General features: G+C 51.5%; 2 protein-coding genes and 1 long non-coding RNA gene across 8 annotated transcripts in view; 2 read left to right on the top strand and 1 right to left on the bottom strand.

The window, feature by feature from the left end:
- Positions 1–2,628: 2,628 nt before the first annotated feature.
- C11H3orf18 (chromosome 11 C3orf18 homolog) lies at positions 2,629–11,542 on the bottom strand. 5 transcript variants are annotated; one of them, XM_054076976.1, is made up of 5 exons: positions 7,789–9,204; positions 6,360–6,385; positions 4,637–4,766; positions 3,689–3,728; positions 2,671–2,767 (listed from the first exon to the last, which is right to left on the bottom strand). In XM_054076976.1, the coding sequence occupies exons 1-4, from the start codon at positions 8,020–8,022 to the stop codon at positions 3,720–3,722; spliced, it is 399 nt and encodes a 132-aa protein (XP_053932951.1). In that variant the 5' UTR covers positions 8,023–9,204; the 3' UTR covers positions 2,671–2,767; positions 3,689–3,719. The 5 variants fall into 5 exon arrangements, 4 of the variants coding, with proteins under 4 accessions (XP_009558943.2, XP_053932951.1, XP_053932950.1 ...); XM_054076975.1 differs by lacking the exons at positions 2,671–2,767; positions 3,689–3,728 and adding exons at positions 6,832–7,003; positions 11,454–11,542 and having other exon boundaries at positions 4,654–4,766; positions 7,789–8,181; XM_009560648.2 differs by lacking the exon at positions 3,689–3,728 and having other exon boundaries at positions 2,629–2,767.
- On the top strand, positions 2,679–9,313 carry LOC128853299 (uncharacterized). Its single transcript, XR_008451746.1, has 3 exons — positions 2,679–3,791; positions 6,310–6,446; positions 9,204–9,313. It is a non-coding gene; the product is annotated as an uncharacterized LOC128853299 (long non-coding RNA).
- Positions 11,543–11,622: 80 nt separating the features above from the next.
- The window catches only part of HEMK1 (HemK methyltransferase family member 1), a 31,666-nt gene continuing 25,582 nt past the window's right edge, over positions 11,623–17,706 (top strand). The window contains exons 1-4 of one of the 2 annotated variants that reach the window (XM_054076791.1): positions 11,623–11,941; positions 13,912–14,359; positions 14,826–14,917; positions 16,529–16,622. In XM_054076791.1, coding sequence (XP_053932766.1) covers positions 14,069–14,359; positions 14,826–14,917; positions 16,529–16,622 — 477 coding nt within the window. In that variant the 5' untranslated portion in view covers positions 11,623–11,941; positions 13,912–14,068. Of the gene's footprint in view, positions 11,961–13,911; positions 14,360–14,825; positions 14,918–16,528; positions 16,623–17,706 lie in introns of both variants that reach the window. The other variant, XM_054076790.1, reaches the window with a different exon arrangement.

Raw genomic sequence — 17,706 nt, 5'->3', positions numbered from 1 at the left:
ATCTGAGATTTTTGTGCCCTGGAACACTAAACCTTTGCCCTGCAGATCTTGTCCTTCCAGATTTTTTTTCCCCACTGACTTTGGTCTTTGAAAGAGCAGGGGAATTCACTGCCTACAAATTACCAACAGGTACCATAGAAATGCTCCAGTGGTTTTCTGTGGAAAATGAAAATGATGGGTGAGAAAGGAGACGATCACGCTAGATTTCATGTAAATAGTTTAATTATATTTCAATGCTTAAAACACAGAAACACTTGAATTAAACTACATCAGAATGCTTCTGCTAATTTGTACATACACGTCCAAGAACGGTGAGAGGAGGCGCTGCTGAATAAAAGAACACTCCAGTACAAGCCCAGCAAATACCCGTAAGGCTCTTATTATCTGTACTTCATTAATCTAAGGGCAGTTCATCACAGGACAAAGCCTACCCTCTCAGGGAGAATGGTTAAAGAGAATCCTTCCGTAGGGGTGTGTGTTACACAAGAGAGATCTCAGCGTTAATGTGGGACACGGTGCGTGGGTTTGCACCTGAGCTGGCAGATGTGCTGCTCGGCAGCTGCCTGGGCATCGCGCGGAGCTGGGGAAAGAGCACAAAGGAGGCTGCTGGGTTTGGCGCTCAGCTCAGCTCGCGCTTGCCTTTTATGCAGTTTAAAACTACAAATGAAATCCCAATTCCAAGAGTTCTAGGGGAAACATAGTGATTTAGGACAGCCAGGCACCTCTACTGCCGCTTGCATCCCTGCCATGCTGCAGTGCGGGAGTGTGACAGCAGCGAACATGCCAGCTGCCCAAGGGAGAAACCTGCTGTCCCGGTGCTGGGCTGCACCCCGGGAACACCCGGAGGAGATGCAAGTGTGTGTGTGAGGAGCAATGGATTTCCTTCTCAGCTGGCCATGCAGGCATAACCTCTGGGAAAACCCTCAGGTAGCGTCCAAATTCTAAGGATCACATTAAGTCTTCATACCCACATGCCCTCCTTCTAACGGTATCCCTGGAGTGCAAACACCCGCACCAATCAGCTGCCTGGGATTGCCTCCTGCACAGAGATGGGCTGTTTTCCACAAGCAATGACACTCCTAGCCCTGGGATGTTCCCAGAACTCCGTGGATTTAAAAAGAAAGGGCAATACTGAAAATTAAAGCAACTTAGACCTGTAAAACTGCCATGAGGGAAGCTGTGCACGGCAGGGGTCAGTGGCACAAGCCCAGGAAAGTCTGCATTAAATGAGTATGGGGAAAAAAATCACAGTGGGGAAGGAAAAAGAAAAGATTTGAGGGAACAAAAACTAACTGGCGAGCCCAAACTTGCAACAAAGCATGAGATACCTGAACTGCCGCTCAGTGAAACATCTCTTTGCATATGGCCTGTCTCTAGATCTGCTTTTGAATTCTAGCTTGCCCCAATTCCCTTTTAACTGGTGCTGGAATAGGATCTGACTGACAAATGCACATACTGCAGAAACCCAGGAGGCGATCAGTGCGTGCTGGTCCCTGCAGCAGGCCAGGGTGGCCAGAGAGCCTCTCACACTCTTCCCCCCTAAGGACACATGGGCAGAGGGGTGTGTCAGGGTCACTGGGGAACTCCTGGCTTACCTGTCCCTTCTGCATTAGCAGGTAACAGCAGCAGAGGCTAACAGAGCTCCCTGTTCCCTTCAGCAGGAAGAAGAGAAGGCAGGTAAGGATGAACCACCTATGGGCCGATGTGGGGCTGTTGTAATGTTCAGCCAATACATCTTTTTCCTTATTTAAAAGAAAACTGTTCAAGGCTTAATCTTCTTTTTTTTTTTTCTTCCCTTCTGGTTAACACTCTGCACTGCAGGAACTTCCCTGGGCCAAAGTAAGAGGAAGATACGTGGTAGTGGAACCTTAGTTCTACTCCACTTGTCTCCGTGGCCCAAGCACAATTATTCCTAGCTCCTCAGCAGGGAGTTCTAGCCAGACACTGACACCCCCTGGCTCGAGCTGTCTGGATTCCCCTCTGTCCTTGGCAGCCCTGATTTGGGATATTCAGCCACCTCTTCAGTTAAGGTGTAATTGGCCAAATGTTCACCCTTTCACTTTTTAAAGCTAGTGAATTGCCCATGCTTCAGCGTCACCCTGGGTGCACACGACAGCAGCCAGCGCGCCACAAGGGGGACAAGCCCCACGGTATGTGTTTTCCCTGGTGTGCCCCAGATTCCCACTCAGCTCGGGGAGTCAGCTCTCGGGGCTCAAAGGGGCTTTGCCACCACTCACCCCTCCAGAATCTACCAAAGCTGCGGTCGCTGTACGGAGAGGCTCGTTCACTGCTTTCCTTGGAGTCTGTGGCACAAAGTCCCGGGGAACCTCTCTGAAACACACACCTCTCCTCCTTCCCTGACCCACAGAGGGCTCACGCGCGTGTGCTCTGATGAGTTGATCTACAACAAAGCAGGCACTGCTCCTAAGCACGCAGCTTGGTAGAGGATATCAGTCAGCACCAGCCCAGAAACTGGAACAGACGCATCAAAAAATCACTACTGCCATCACAAAGGGTTTGCTTCCCAAAGTAACGCCAGCTGCCAGTGCTTGTGCCCGTCTGTAACGCAGCCCAGCGGGGTGACCAGCGGGGCTCAGTGGATCGGCCGTGCTTGCGGGAAGTCACTGGTTTATTGGGTTCATCCTTGCCAGTCTCAGCCCGATCCCAGAGCAGGGGCAGGTGCTGTTCATGCATTGATGGCATTGGCAACGTCTGTGAACACAAGACGGCTGGGTCTCTGGAGGGCTCCTTGACTTGTCAGCAGAATCTGCGTTGAAGCAGTGAAAGATGAGACCCGGCAAGGCTGCCTTTGCTCAGGTGTGTGTGCCTGGGCACAGGCTGCACCATCCTGTAACCGGATTCCCCGCTGGGCTAAGGGGAGGCCCCCTGACATGGCATTAACAAGGTTGTGACAGAAGAACACACCAGGCCAGAGAGCCAGCCATCCGTGCCAGTTTAAAATCCCCACGTCATTGGATTACTGGGTGTCACTATTTATATATACAAGGCAGCAAGAAAAGACTTGAAACATGAAGAAGGCCTGGATTTGTGCCACACACTGAACTTTGGCTGCTATTTTAGACTCCCCCTCTCTCATTATGTTAAGCCTTTAAACTTGCGTGCTTTTAAGGCAGAGGTATCCATGCATTAGCAGGCTCTGACGGGATCTGAAGTCTCCTGCTGGCCAGTCCCTACAGACAACAAGGATCTGCTTTTATGCGCTAAGCTTAACTCTGGCCTTGTCATTCCCCCCACTCCTACCTGAAGGGAAGTCCTCAATGTGCACTAATAGAGGCATCTGATGTTTTCCCAGTGTGTGCTACTCAGAGGACAAGACCTTTGCTTTTATATAACAGAATTTTTGCTTTCCTAAACCAGCGCATGGAATGTGTTGACAGTCTCTCATATTCCAACACGCACCTCTCTTGTGTGCTCTTTAGCAGGCTGGGAAGCATGGCTTGAGACAAATATTTTATAATTACAGTTGTATTTATTGTCTCCTTTTCTTGCTACAGATTATCTAAAGGTGTAAATTGTGTGGAAACTGAGAATTGTTTGGGAGAACTCCTGCTCCTGGAACTGGAAAAGCAAGGGAAGACATGGGCAACACAGAGCAGCTGGAGAGGAATTTAAGAAAGGAGAGATGTCTATGCTAAGGGGAGGCTGCATCACTGACTAAGAGACGTACCTGTTCCAGCCATCCCTGCCGTCTCTGTCTTTCAGAAAGGCTTTTTGTGTGGTGGTGGTGACAAAGGAAAAAGAAAACACTGTGAAGCTGGCTGCAAATGTTGGTGAGAAGCCCTTCTTCCCTATTTCTACTTCTCAGTCCACTAGGGAAAGAGACAGCCTCAAGGACCCACCTGGACCATTAACCAAAACCAACTGGCCAAGCTATCCCTCTATTTCCTAACTCCTAAGTTGGAGGTCTCTGAGAACCCTATCATTTCTCAGCACACCACATGCCTTTAAACACTCGGTAGTGGTCAAAACCAAGCCTTCTCCCCCTCACCCCAAATTCAAATAGAGAACTGTCCTCCCTTTTCTCTTTCAGAGCCCTGCAGGACTGGCCTGGAGGTGCTGACAAGACCAGATGCACTGTGCCACAACACCGTGCAGGCTTTCTGCCTGGGTGCTTGCAGCACAGTTAACTGTTAGCTTGCAGCCTCGCCCTCAGCAAGGCCTTTTCCCACGCTTACATCCTTAGGCAAAGCAGGAATACCTTAAAACTATGCAGAAGTTATTTGCTATTCAGGGCAAAGGAGCCTCGGTGCTCTGTGAGCATTGAAGCCTCCTCTCCCAGAACAATGGCATTCATCCTACGGCTCCCTTGTGCCCTGGGTGGTAAACTGTGGCAAACTCACCCTTCCTTGGTGAAGTCGCCCTTTTCTCTCTCCTAGTTGAGTAGAGTCAGCACTTTGCGTCCCCAGAATCTTCACCCTAGTTGCCTGACTCTTCAGTCCATTCTAAGCATTCCAAAATGCTCAAACTCCCTATCTTCAGGGCTGGCAGAGACGGGGGAAGTCCTCCTGAGGTCTTACGTTGTTTCCTCACCCTACAACAACTCCTTGACTCCATGACAAAAGCGGTGCCGGTACCAGTGGTGGTGCTAACAGACTGACTGGCCCCTGCTGCCTACCTTGCTCTGCGATGCCTGGGAAGATGCTGCATCTCGCCCGTGTTCCAGCAGCTCCTGCTCTAGTTCATCCTGTTCCTCTGTGGGATCGAAGCTGTACATGGGCATGAGCTGGTGCCGGAGTTTCTCCAACCTGCCCGCAGGAGGGAAGGATTGGTTGAAAAACTCAATAGAGAGAAGGACAGATGTTCAGGCTGCCACCCCCACCCCCTGCTGAGGCTCCCTGCAGGCTGTTTTCTCCTGCTGCACAGGGATTCTGCTCTTGTTGCTCCTGATGGGTAAGGGTCACATCCTGTGCTGCGAGGGTGAGGATAAGAACCTGCTACACACAGCTGGCAGGAGAGGAAGATACCCAGAGTGCAGTTACAGGGATTAATTTGCATCACTAATCTATGTTGGCAGGCATTACGCACAGAGGAATGAGGGATTTAAGTTCCTGCAGCCCTTACAAGATTGAGCTTTATGCGGTGGGACAAAAGCAAGGCTGGAATGCTGGCTCAGCATTTGGTGACTTCTCCCTCTGTCCCTGTGCCCACGAGAGCCAGTCCTGCCATCTCACTCTGTGTCTGCCAGCAGAAGGCTGCTGTTCCCTCCAGTGGCCTAAGAGCAGTACTTTAACTCTGGAGCTGAAGTACATAAAGTAACAATAAATAGGAAAGAGATAGGAGTCTCATAGGAGGCTGATGCCTGTGGACAGATGGTTCTGACCTTTCTATCACTGCTCCAAGTGACAGAGCTATAAAGCTTTCCCTCAAGGGGTCTCCCTAAGCACTGGGCAGCCCAGAGATGGAGGACAGGTGGGTGGGCAAGCTCCTGGGACGACACTGAGCCCTGCCTTGGGCTGTAGCTGAGGAGGGATACCCACAGGCAGTTACCAGCAGCATCAGCACAAATATCTATTTTGGCAAGCGTCAGGATGACACATTCCCTTCCCGCCTCTGAATGGGTTTGCCAGCACAACCCTTATCTCCAGCAGCGCCATGTTCACAGGTTGAGCATTAGCTGCTCCTGTGGCAGAACCCAGACCTGGGCTTTGGGGTCGGGCTTGGACATTTTACAGTGGGCAGGAACACTTCTTGAAAGTCCATGGCCAGGGCAGGCCTGCCATAAGGAGTCGGGAAGGGAGGAGGTACCACTTCTAATGCATCTTTGGTGTCTCTGCTGAGACAGAAGAATCAATGTGTCTCCCTGCATGCTGCTCTTCTAATTTCAGCAAGGAGCTTAACAAGGGAATTAAGACACCAAATGTCAGGCTGGGAAGCTGCATCTCTGCACTGTGCTGCTGCCAGTCCCTGTGACTGCAGCTACAGAGCCCTTCAGCCTTGCAAGGCCAGTGTTGTTGGCCTGGGCTGCCAGAAAACACGGGAATCTGGGAATGGATGAAGTGTGAGATCCACACCTCTCGTGATGCAAGTTCCCAGCTTCTTTCTACACTCATAACCCTGTCCTCTGTTTTAATGCATCTCATCTATGAAGCTTGAGGAGTCTGCAGGATCCCTATCCTCCTCAACTGTATTTTCCTTCCCAAAGCTGTGGAGGAGCCTTTGAAGCTCTGGTGTAAGGAGGTGGGCCAACACCAGGAGCGCAGCGTCCCTACCCCTGCCTGATTCCCCATAGGCTTGTTCTCAGCCAGCCACCCCTTAACACTCTCCCCATCTCCCCCCTCTCCTTCCTAGCTCTGTCTGGATTTTGAAGAACCCTTTGGCCAACAACGGATATTACGTACCTCTTCCTCTTCCTGATATACAGAACCTGAAGGAGAAAGAAAACCTCCATTACAACAGCCCCAGTAAGATGGGGAAGAGCTAAGAAGGTAAATTTTGGGCACAGAGCACACAGAAAGGAGGTGTTGTAGCAAGTCTGATGTCACTGTGCCCCAAAGCAGGGGAAGGAAGGAGGGTCCACAGAAGATGGAATTCCACATGCATCAGTGTGAGCTCGGCATCTCATGTCTAATCCTAAGTGCCCGAGTGGCCCGTTGTTAGGTGTGTTAGTAGTATTAAGAGTATTAGGTGTGTTATTGTTAGCTGTAGCTCAGTGCATTCCTGGTGGCTGCAGGACATGTGCTGTAATTTCAGAGTGGATGGAGGGCCTTCCCTTTGTGGTTTCCACCTGTAGATTCCCTACAGTGCAGAAGCGCTATTACCCCGTCGCCAGTGTAAAGGGAAGCAGCAGAGAGGGCATGCTTGGTGACTTGCCTCGTGTCAGCCAGTAACACGGCTGTGTGGGGAAATGAGGGAGGCTTTTGGCCTCCAGAGCCTTGTTCTGAGAAACAGGAGCGCTGGATGTTGCTCTTGGGAACGTGGGACCATTTCCAGGATAATGTTTCCAGGTTCTCGTAGGGGCTTTTGGAAAAACTCCTCCTTGGGCCTGGAATGAAATTTTGCAGTAGTCCCTTTCTATGGGCTCCTCGGATGGTTGTGTTAGTGAAGCTTTTCCTCATACAAGGAACGGGAGCTTGACACTACCCTCTGTTCTCTGTTGGCAGGTAAATGATTTGGTTATATATCAAAAGAAGAACCACAGCACTTGCCTTGCCTGTGGCAGGCCCAGAACTAGTGTTTCTGAAAGCTTCTGCCTGCAGCATTGATGGCAAGGCTGGTTACGCAGCAAATCCTCAAGGGCTTTGCTGGAACCTTGGAAATGCAGTTCAGAAGGTCTCTAGCTACAGTGGATTCATAGAATCATGGAATGGTTTGGGTTGGAAGGGACTGTAAAGATCAACCACTTGCAACCCCAGTGTGGTTTCAAGAGCCTGCTTTAAAAGTTAGTTTGGATGAACTTTCTTTGTGGGGGTACCAGTGTTGACAAGGTTTAAATCAATGCAGCTGTTCCAGTTAACAAGTCTGAACAGAATCTGTTCTGTGTTCTTTTAACTGAACTTCCTATGGGTATTAAAAATAACTACAGCTACCACACCTGGCATCCTCTAGGCCTGCTGAGCACCCCGCTTGGCTCAGACCTCAGGGAGACTGCAGGAATATTGGTGTACTGGATAAAGGCCTTAAAAAAAAAGGGATGTGGGGAACTATCAGTTCCCAGTGGTTCTGAGTGAGCTTTTAGTAGAATGCAAATAAATTATTCAACCCATATCAGTTCTAGAGCCCCTTTGCCACCCTCCACAGACACAGAAATAGTTAGCAGGGCTTTCTTACCATAGCTACAGCCAACCCGATCACAGTAATGATCCCAAAGGACAGCAGCATCGTGCTCACGCCGGGCCCAGAGCTGGACACATCCAGGATTTTGGTGCTGTTGAAACTGGTAGTCTCAGGGCTTATAGTAGCTGTTTCTGGTGCAGTCACATCCAGGGTTGTCCGTGGGCCTGGCTTGGCCGTGGTGGTGGTGGTGTGGTACAGTCCATGTACAGAAGGTGAGCTGTAACTCATCCTGACAGTGCTTGGGAGCTCCTTTTACCAAGCTGTTGTCCTCACCCATCAGCTACAGAAGTGGAGAGCCACCCATCGAGTCAAGGACCCTCGTGCTAGACCTATCCTCTAGCATCATCGCTGATGGTTTCTCTTCACAGGAACCACGCTGGTTTCTGCCTAGGAAAGAAGAACAAATGAACAGCACAGAGCTCTTAGAGAAAGACACAACCTTTTCCAAAGCTTCCCAATTCACTAGGACAGTTTTTGAGAACAGCTCACCAATGGCCACTCAAGAAAAAGGTTTTTCAGGGGTACTGAGAGCCCCTGAAGTCATTCCCCATTCACTTGAAGTCAGTAAAACGCCCTCTCCTCGCTGCTTCAGCTCTGCCTCCTTGCAGGCAGTTGGCAGATCTGTGTGGGGACAACCTCAGAACCCCAGTCTTTGGTCTGCTCCAGGCTGAGCCCAGTGGCCTCTGTCAGCATTTTCCTGTTTCTAAGTTTTAGAAAGTCACATGGAAAGTTCTTCAGTGGAAACACATCCGATAAATCAGCCTCGAGGCGTCCAGGGTGCTCTTTATGGAATTCAAAGCAGGACTTCCTGTTGTGGTAGGGACTGGTCACTGCACTATCCCTCGCCCCAGTGCCCTGCATTCCGTGCCCTCTGGAAAGGCAGCTCCCTTCCAGCAGTGGGTTGCATGGGTCTCTCATTTGGTGCTAAAGACAGTATTTCTCAAGTCCCCATGAAAGCACCCACTCAAGCTTAGTCACGCCCTGCTAATTATCAATATTAATTTTAAAAGGAGTCCAATTTTTAGAATGGATTTGTGAAGTCGGATAGATCTACTCACACCAAAAACATGAACGGCTTTAATTGCTTCTTGCTTCTATTGTACAAATTGGGAGTTGCAAAACACTGTGGGATGATCCTATGGGAAGTACTTGCACAACTTTGTTCCTAAAGCCACCGTACAGAATGTGAGCTCAGCGATCGCCTCTGACAATGCAGCTACCTCAGGACCAGAACAGTGCTGACCCCAAGAACTACTGTCCCAGCCCTCAGGGAGTTTCTCTGCAGCTCACAGCCATGACATCTCTGGCCTGGAAGGCAGCTGGGACACAGGGGTTAATGAGCTCTGACTAGAAAAAGATGTGCCTGCATAGAGAAATGAGCCATTGTTCTGCTCTCTGTTCTATTCTAGGCAAGGCTATTACGCAGCTCCGGTTACTGTGATGCCTTACTGCTGTCCATAACTGCATTGAGCAGCGTGATTAACATCTGGCACTAATGACTGAAGCAGAGAAATCGCAGCAGGCTGCTCTGTGGTCAGTCAGCAGCCCCACCAGTCAGCGCGACTTGCACAGCACTTGTCCTGCATCTCCCCGAGCAGGTAAACCCTCATCACCTGTGCAGGAACTGGCTGGCAGCTCCATGTGAACAACCTTGGGAAGGAGGAGTTGCTGGGGGATTCTGAGGTGCCTGGGAGACTGCGGGAGCTGCCAAACTCCCCTGAATTTCTCAAGCAACATGAAGATGGTGCTGCTGGTCTGGGCCCATCTAACATCATGCCAAGACATGAGTTCATTGCAGCTGGAAGGGAGTGTCCTTCTCTGACCACCAAAGCGCGTGTGCCTGGTTCAAACCGGGTGGTGCCAGGATTTCCCCAGCCATGCTGACCACAGCGGAGCCCCAGGGGTAGTGGATAGTCGGGCACAGACATGGCACATCTGAAATCCAACTGCCACAACAGCAGCAGCTACAGCCCGGCAGGGAACATGATGGAATGTTGAGCAGGTATTGGGCAGAGTGAGCAGCTGCTCAGGAAGAATCACTGATCTGTGCTATTCAGGGAAACTCTCTGTGATGATAAATCACGTTTATAAAAAAAAGCTACTGCCACGGAAACATAAAGTGGAGAAAAAAAGTTATGTGAAAGGAGGGAAGCAGGCCCAAGGGCTTTGCAAAGCACGGCTCTAGATCTCAAACAGCTCCTGAACTTCGGAAACAAAATGGGTCAGGCCTTCATCTCGATGCAGTGTCAGTTCTGGAAAACCACTGGAACTTGGATGTTGAAGCTGAGACGAAGCGTTTGGGTAAGAGCCCTTTAATATGGGCCAGAGGCTGTGCCGCTGTGCACTGCTCCTCTGCAAAGACAGGCTGGATGCAAACTATCCAGCTGAAAATCCAGTCAGGTGGGGATGGGGGCTTTTGTTCGTGCTGTTGGGGTCCCATCTGGGCTGCAGGATTGCCAAGCCCAGAGACCTCACTCTGAAAGCGGTCCTTTGTGAAAGGTTTCTGACATGGGTCAGACATCCAGTTCCAGGTCCAGATGAGAGGATTTCTGTTCCTAAGCCCTTTCTGGTCCAGGCTGCTCACAACAACAGACCTGGGGGTGGATGATCTTTCCCACCTTTCCCAGTTGTCATCCCAGTGCTGGAGGTTTGATCTGCAGGCTGGGCACGCTCTACTACCTATCGCTGGCAGGTTCCAGCATGGTCCATCCACAAACAGAAGAGGAACCAGATCCTTGGCTGCTGTGAGCTGGCATTCGTCCATTGCCTGCACCAACAGAGCTGCTCACACAGCCAGGCCTGCTCTGTGCTGGGTTCTGCTGGTTTGGGAATAAGGAAAACACGTTTGTTTCTCTCCTAAACCAGCATTTCCCAACTGGTCTGACAGATGGCCAGACTGGTCTGGGGTGGCCAGCACCTTCGAGCTGCAGAACATCGTGCCAGGCACCAGCTGGAGGCCACGGGGTTCTCTCAGTCTCAGTTCTAATCCCTCTGTGCTGTCGGTTCCTCTCAAGCATGGTGGGAACAGAGGGTTGTGTCTCAGGGACGAAGATGGGTCGCGGGGTCTCTGGGTGAAGAAGGCAAACAATAACGGCTATTTTCCCTGCATGAACGAAGCATCTCTGGTGATCCGGCAACGCCATCAGCAGCGGGTCACCACTGGCTATGGGATGTGGTCCCCAGGCCTCCTCGTCCCTGCTGGAGGGCTGTTCTGGGAAACGGGGAGCCCTGAAACGGGGAGCCCTGAAACGGGGAGCCCTGAAACGGGGGAGCCCTGAAGCGGGGCATGGGGAGTCCTGCCCGCCCATGCCCGCCGTCCCGGCTCCCGCTGGCAGAGCTTCCCTTATCCCACCCACGCCGCGGTCCTGCTGCGCGGGACGGGCAGAGCGCGGGGCAGCGATGGGGATGGAACCGGGCACCATGCGGGACAGGGATGGAGCCGGGAAGAGCCTGCGGTGGGGATGGAACCGGGCACCGTGCGGATAGGGATGGGGATGGAACCGGGCACCGTGCGGGATAGGGATCGGGATAGGGATGGGGACGGGGATGGCGCAGGGCACGGTGTGGGATAGGGATGGGGCTGGAGGGCACCGTGCGGGCCGAGGCCGGGGCGGGGCGGGGAGGGTCAGCGCGGCCGCCGCTCCCCGGGCCGCACTCACTGCGCTCCGCGGAGGCTCCGCTGCCCGCGGGGGGGGGGGCGGGGCCTGCACAGCTCCGAGCGCGCGCGCGCACCGCGGCCCCTCCCCCCCTCCCCCCCCTCCGCTCCTGATTGGGCGGCGGTGAGCGGCGGGGGCGGGGCTGAACCCCACCCCTTCCAGACCCCCCGGAGCCCTCACGGCAGCTCTCGAGCCCCATCCTGAGCCCCACACCTGTCCTGAGCTCCCACGCCCCTTCCGGAGCCTCTTCCGGAGCCCCTCAGACCCCTCCAATCCCCTCACACCAGTTCTTAAGCCTCTTCCTGAGTCCCAGAGCCTTCCGGAGCTCCTCTGACCCTTCCCAAGCTCACCCATCCCTTTCCGAGCCCCTCGGATCCCTCATCTCCCTCCTCAGATCTCCTCCTGAGCCCTCCCACCGGTTCCCGCCGCTCGGGTCCCCGGGAGCGGCCCGGGCCCGGGCCGGTACAAACGGAGCCTTTCGATGGGCCCCGGTGCGCGCGTTGGGCTGCAGTGAGTGGGGCCGGGGGGTGGATGGGCCGAACCGCACAGCCGCAGGGGAAAAGAATCTGTTCCCAACCTGTATGCAAGCAAATATTTGCACCAAGAAGTAGCATACGGGGATAGGAATGAGAGGGAACGGTTTGAAGCTGAAAGAGGGGAGGTTGAGATGACATCTTAGGCAGAAATGCTCTCCTGTTCAGGTGGGGAGGCCCTGGCCCAGGCTGCCCAGAGCAGTGGGGGCTGCCCCATCCCTGGAGGGGTTCCAGGCCAGGCTGGATGGGGCTTGGAGCCCCTGATCCAGTGGGAGGTGTCCTGCCCGTGGCAGGGGTGGGACTGGATGGGCTTTGAGGTCCCTTCCAACCCAAACCCTTCTGTGATTCTCTGACTGTAGTTTGGCAGGAACCTTGCATCAGTAGCTGTTAGAAATAACGGCAGTAGTGGCAGCTTTGTACTAGCTATGGCCAATTAAAGTCTTAGGTGCCTCTGTAACAGCACTAATACATAGTGGTTTATTCCTTTAGTGCTCCTCTTGTGGCAACATCTCCAAAACAGGGCCTAGGTGTGGGGAGCTGCGCTGGTGAGGGCCGTTGGATTGCTTATATGTAACATAAAAGCAAGTTTTCATAGGGGATGCTTATCTTTCTCCTGGGGGTACTGACAATGCTAAGAAGGGGATCTTAGGGCTTTTAGAGCACCCACCCCTCTGCCAGGAGGGAGCATGTAAGCCACTCTTGAGGTCTTTGCTGTGTGGGATTCCCTCTCCTGCTTCCCTGGTCTCTGTTTGATTTGATTTTGCAAAGGAGGACAGGCCCCGCACTGCTGCCTGCACGATGTCCTGTGCCACAGGGTCCAGGGCTGCCACAGGGTTTGGTGCCAGCATCTGCCCAGGTCTCCCTGCAGCAGCGCTCCCACACGGCAGAGGCACCTACCCTGGGTGCTGCTGGCTGCACTGCAGAGATATTTACTTGTTTGTGTGGTGGTTTTCTGGGGGAATTTCAAGAGGGAAGACTGTGGCCTTTCTGAGACAGTGATGAGAAGCAACACTCAGTAGAGGAATGGGAATGGGCGCTCAGGGAAACCCACATTGCCTCCAGGGACTGTGAGTCAGAACTGGAGGGCGGCTCTCGTTTCTGATGGATCACAGCAGGAAAGTGGGTTGTTGTTCTGTTTGTCTCACACAGTTGAAGCGTGATACGCAGCAGCTGTTTGGTAAAGTTTCATCTCCTTTGTCTCCTGCAGTCATCTTGTTTGTTTTCTTCCCTCTCTGTCTGGCTCTGCCAGAGGCAGACTTCCTACTGGCAGGGTTTGCCTTTTCTGGCCATCTTTCAAGTGTTTCTCTTCCCCCTAGTTGTACCTTGTGAGGTTTTTCTCCTTCCTCTACTCTTAGTAGCTCAACCCTTGTTCTGCAGCTCTCTCTGCTCTCTGGGGATGGTGACAGTGTGGAAAACCCTTGACCCATGTCATCAAGGTCTTCTGCAAGCACACCCACTAACCTGGGGCTTGTGGTTTATGAACAGAGAAAGTGGTAAAAGAAAGAATCTAGGAGAAATTGAAAGTCTTCCTGCAGGGAACCAGGGCGAACCACCCACAAGGTAGAGAGCCAAGGGCTGGAGCTAAAGGTTGGTGTGTTTATGGCTTTCTGGGACCAAGGACAGTCAGAATTGTTGTGCCTGTGTGTAGGCACACTCCCTTCTGCCCTGCCATGGGCACAGGCTGGCCTTGTAGCAGTTCTGGCCTGTGGAGATGGGTAGCTCTGCAGAGAAGTGCATTGCAGTGGCAGAGCTCCTGAGCTGTCACTGGAGTCTCTTGTTGGGCTAATCCTTTGCTCTTCTTAGGATGTGAGTAATTGGGTTTGTACCTGTGGGCTGAGATTGGGGCAAGGAACTTACGTTCCATCAGAGGGGAACCTGTGATTTCCTAGCCCGAGAGATTCAGGCTGTATTCTTGCCTCCTTTTCTAGGCTAGAGGAGCCGGAAACGTGTGCTGTTTTCATGCTGCCCTGAGGGAGAATCCACAGACTATGGTCAGCTGGTGCTCATCCACAGTGGCTTGTGGTAGCACCAAGTGTACTGCGAGTCTCAGCACGGACTAGATCAGCTGATGGCAACAAGGAACACATGTGGAAGCCAGGAACTGACTTTGCAACAATGAGAAGTCTCACCCGCCCACTGCTTAGGAGGCTATTAGATCTCTCATCTAATTGTGTGATAGGGAGATTGAGTCAAACTAAAGGTCCTGTCCTGAGTTCCAAGTGGTCACCTCTGAGGCAGAGCTGCAGTGCAAGACCAGGGCCTGTAACTGCCACCGATGTGGTCAACTACTGGCAGACGGTATTTGAGACAAATGGGATCCCTGAAGCACGAGAATCCAGTGAATATATTGTGTCATTCGTCCTCGGAGCAAAAACAGTTAAGTAATAGGAAAACAATAAGGTCTGTGTATGTTTTTCACTTTGTTGCTTTCGTTGAATCCCTTACCTTTCTTTATCTCACAGTGCAACAACTTTTCCCTACCTCAGATGGCAGAGAGGGTAAGGCATAGTTTATTAATGCCAGTAGTGCACCTGAGGTTTCTCAAATGCCTTCTTTTGCTGTCACTGAAATGTAACCCATGACATACACACCCACGCTGTACCCTCGCTTCCTTGGTGGAATTGTTCTTAATTTTACCTGCTTTTCTGAGCCTGGAAAAGTAGCAGAAGAACAGGTTTGTGTTTCAACATGCAGATGGGTTGTCCTAATCATTTGTGGTTTCCAGTGGTCTGGGCATACATTTCTGTGGCAGAGCTGTGTCTCTCTGGAGGGCACCCTCAGGAGGTGCAGAGGACACCTGAGTGGCACGAGTGTGCAAGTTTTAAAGTGATCCTCTCTTCAGTTTCAGAGCTTGAACTCCAAAAGCCTCCACACTCCGCTTACAACAGTGCAACAGGAGCAGATCCAGCAGCTGAGCAGGAAGCGACTGGAAAGGTGGGAGCATTCTCTTACAGTCATTCATTTGGAGGGTTTTCCTTCAGTCTTAGTGCAGCCAAAATGATAGCAAAGAGAAGGCAGAAGAGCATTAGCAGCTGACATGTCAAGTGACAGTGCTGTGTTGGTCTCTCATGCTCACCCAAGTCATGGGCATTTGCTGTTGTCAGGTAGCAAATCACCTGTGTGGGAGCCTAGGAGGTGTAAGGGATGTTGCAGAGGAGCAGGAAACTGGCAATGCTGACTCTAAGCTGGGTACATTGTCCTTAAGCCTCCCTTAAATTGTCCTGCTGCTCTTAGGGCATCTGGGCTAGGAGCACAGATGCAGAATTACCTGTCTGCCTTGCAAGTTGCTCTCCCTGAAGTGCTGTTAAGGCTGCAACAAGTATCTGTGGCTTTTCATGAAGAGGTGAGGTATGATGCCTCAGCGCAGCTGAAAACATGGCCCCAAAATTCGTAGACTTTTGGAGGGTGGCAGGAATCTCTGGAAATCTAGTCCAGCCCCCTGCTCAAAGCAGGATCAACTAGAGCAAGTTGCTCAGAGCCATTCCCAGATCTGTTTTTAATAGTCAAGGACAGATACTACGCGGTATCTCTGCACTGTCTGTTCCAGTGTTTGACCACCCTTACTGTATTTAAAAAGGAAAATAAAAGGGGGTGATTCTTAGGTTTAAATGGAATTTTCTGTGGTTTTGATTCTGTGCCTTTTGCCTGTCTTTTCACTAAAAACTACTGAGAAGAGTCAAGCTCTGTCTTCTTTACTCCATTCTGCTATATATTTATCGTTACAGATGAGATTTCCCTCCCCTGCTCCCTCAGCCCTTCCCTTAAGGCTAAACTGTCCCAGCTCTCAGTCTCTCCTTGTGGCCAGTGTTCCGATCCTTTAATCATCTTAATTGCCATTTGTTGGACATACTCCAGTTTGTCCGTTTCTCCTGTGCTGGGAGCCCAGCACTCCAGATGTTTCCCAAGTGCTGCATGGAGGGATAGGATCCCCTCCCTTGACCTTCTGGCAGTGCTCTGCCTGATGCAGCTGGGAAGCCACTGTCTGCCTTTGCTGCACGGGTGCTTTGCTGGCTCATGGTCAGCTTGTCCACCTGATCTCCAGGGTCCTTTCCGCAAGGCCTCTGTCCAGCTGTTGGCCCCCAGCCTGTTGTGGTGCATGGCGTTATTCCTCCCCAGAGGAGACAGTATCGAACCCGCTAGGAAAGTCAAGATAAACAGTGTGGATTATTGTCTCTTCACGCACTGAGCTAGTCTTTGTGTCATAGGTGGCTACTGGGTGGGTCAGGAATGATTTTCCCTTTGTGAATCCATGCTGACTATGCCCAGTCACCTTCCTTAGTAGATCTGGAAACAGTCTTCCACAGTGTCAGTGTGAGGCTGACTGGGCTGTAGTTCCCTGAGTCCAGCATTCGATAACAAACTCTTGTGCAGCTCCCTCAGAGTGGATGTACACATGGCACATGTAGCCGAGAGCCTTAGGAGTGTCTAGGTGCTCGTCCTCAGAGGGGCTGTGGGGTTAATAGTGAGGTAGGCACAGTATTGAGAGCTTTTCTGCATTATGGTGCGTGGTCCTAAAGTGTTCACGCTTGCTTTTGCCTGCCACAGAATGCCGGTGCAGTATGTGCTCGGTGAGTGGGACTTCCAGGACTTGACTCTGAAGATGAGACCCCCAGTATTTATTCCTCGGCCTGAAACAGAGGTATGAATATGGGGAACGAGACTGGGGTGGGCTTGAATCTGAATTGCATCACACGATACAACTGTACTCTGGGCCCTCTGTAAGCAAGAGTCCATGCTGTAAAAGGAAGAAAGAGGCTCATTCAGACAGAACATTCTCTGCTGACAATGCCAGAAGAGATGCTGAGAACTCAGTGGGCTTTAGAAATGGGAAGACCACCTTTGTCTTTTCTGAGGAAGGGGTATTATTGGGAATGTATGAAGAAACCAGCAGCTCAATAAAGAGAGGGTGTACTCTGCAGAATCCTTCATCTGACACCTATTACACAGAATTAAAAGGCAAAGACAGACTGTGCTTCTGTTGTGTTGTTTGAAGAAGGTGCTGCTGAAATCCAGGCAATTCAGTGGGAATCAGCACAACTACCACTTAAACAGCCTCTTGTCTCAGCTTGTAAAGAACATTCAGAACCAGAGTCTTGGTTTGGTGTGGGGCATCAGCAGCATTGCATTGAGAGCCTGCTGGGCTCCAAATCCTAGTGATGACACTTATGTCCAGTGAAGGTGTGAGCTCCCTTGTATTTAGATTGGATCACTGTTGTGATTTAGTTTGGAGATAGGGCTCTAAGGAGTGGTTATGTCAGTTGGAGCCCAAATGGTTAGCTTTTCTGTTGTCAACAGCATTTCTGCTCCAGTTGATTCAAGAGATTATTTCCAGCCTCTAACTCCCCATTAATTCGTGGATGCAACATGAGCATTAAAACCAGGGAGAAATTGCATGTTCTGCAAGTCAAAACATCTCCTGGCAGGGCTTCCTCTGGTGCTGCGCTCTACTCCTCCCCAAGCAGTGCCAGGCTTCAAACAAAGGCCTGTTGTGTGGAGTAGCAGCCAGGGTGGCTAATGCCCAAGAACGCTGTTAATTGCACCCGCATGTGTGATTTTGGGAAAAACGTCTCTGCTGGCCCAAACTGAGATGCAGAGCTGTGTTTGAAACCACTTGACATACCCTGGCTCAAAAATGTAGCATAAACAACTGAGCACAAACTCTGTCTCTGTGGGAAAGCAGTATTTGATGTGTCACGATACTTACTGCAAAGGCATGGGTTTTG

Source organism: Cuculus canorus, chromosome 11, assembly GCF_017976375.1.
Source record: "Cuculus canorus isolate bCucCan1 chromosome 11, bCucCan1.pri, whole genome shotgun sequence".
NCBI classification, from domain to species: Eukaryota; Metazoa; Chordata; class Aves; order Cuculiformes; family Cuculidae; genus Cuculus; species Cuculus canorus.
The sequence above is the reverse complement of the archived record's forward strand: the minus strand, read 5'-3'. Positions and strand labels throughout refer to the sequence as shown.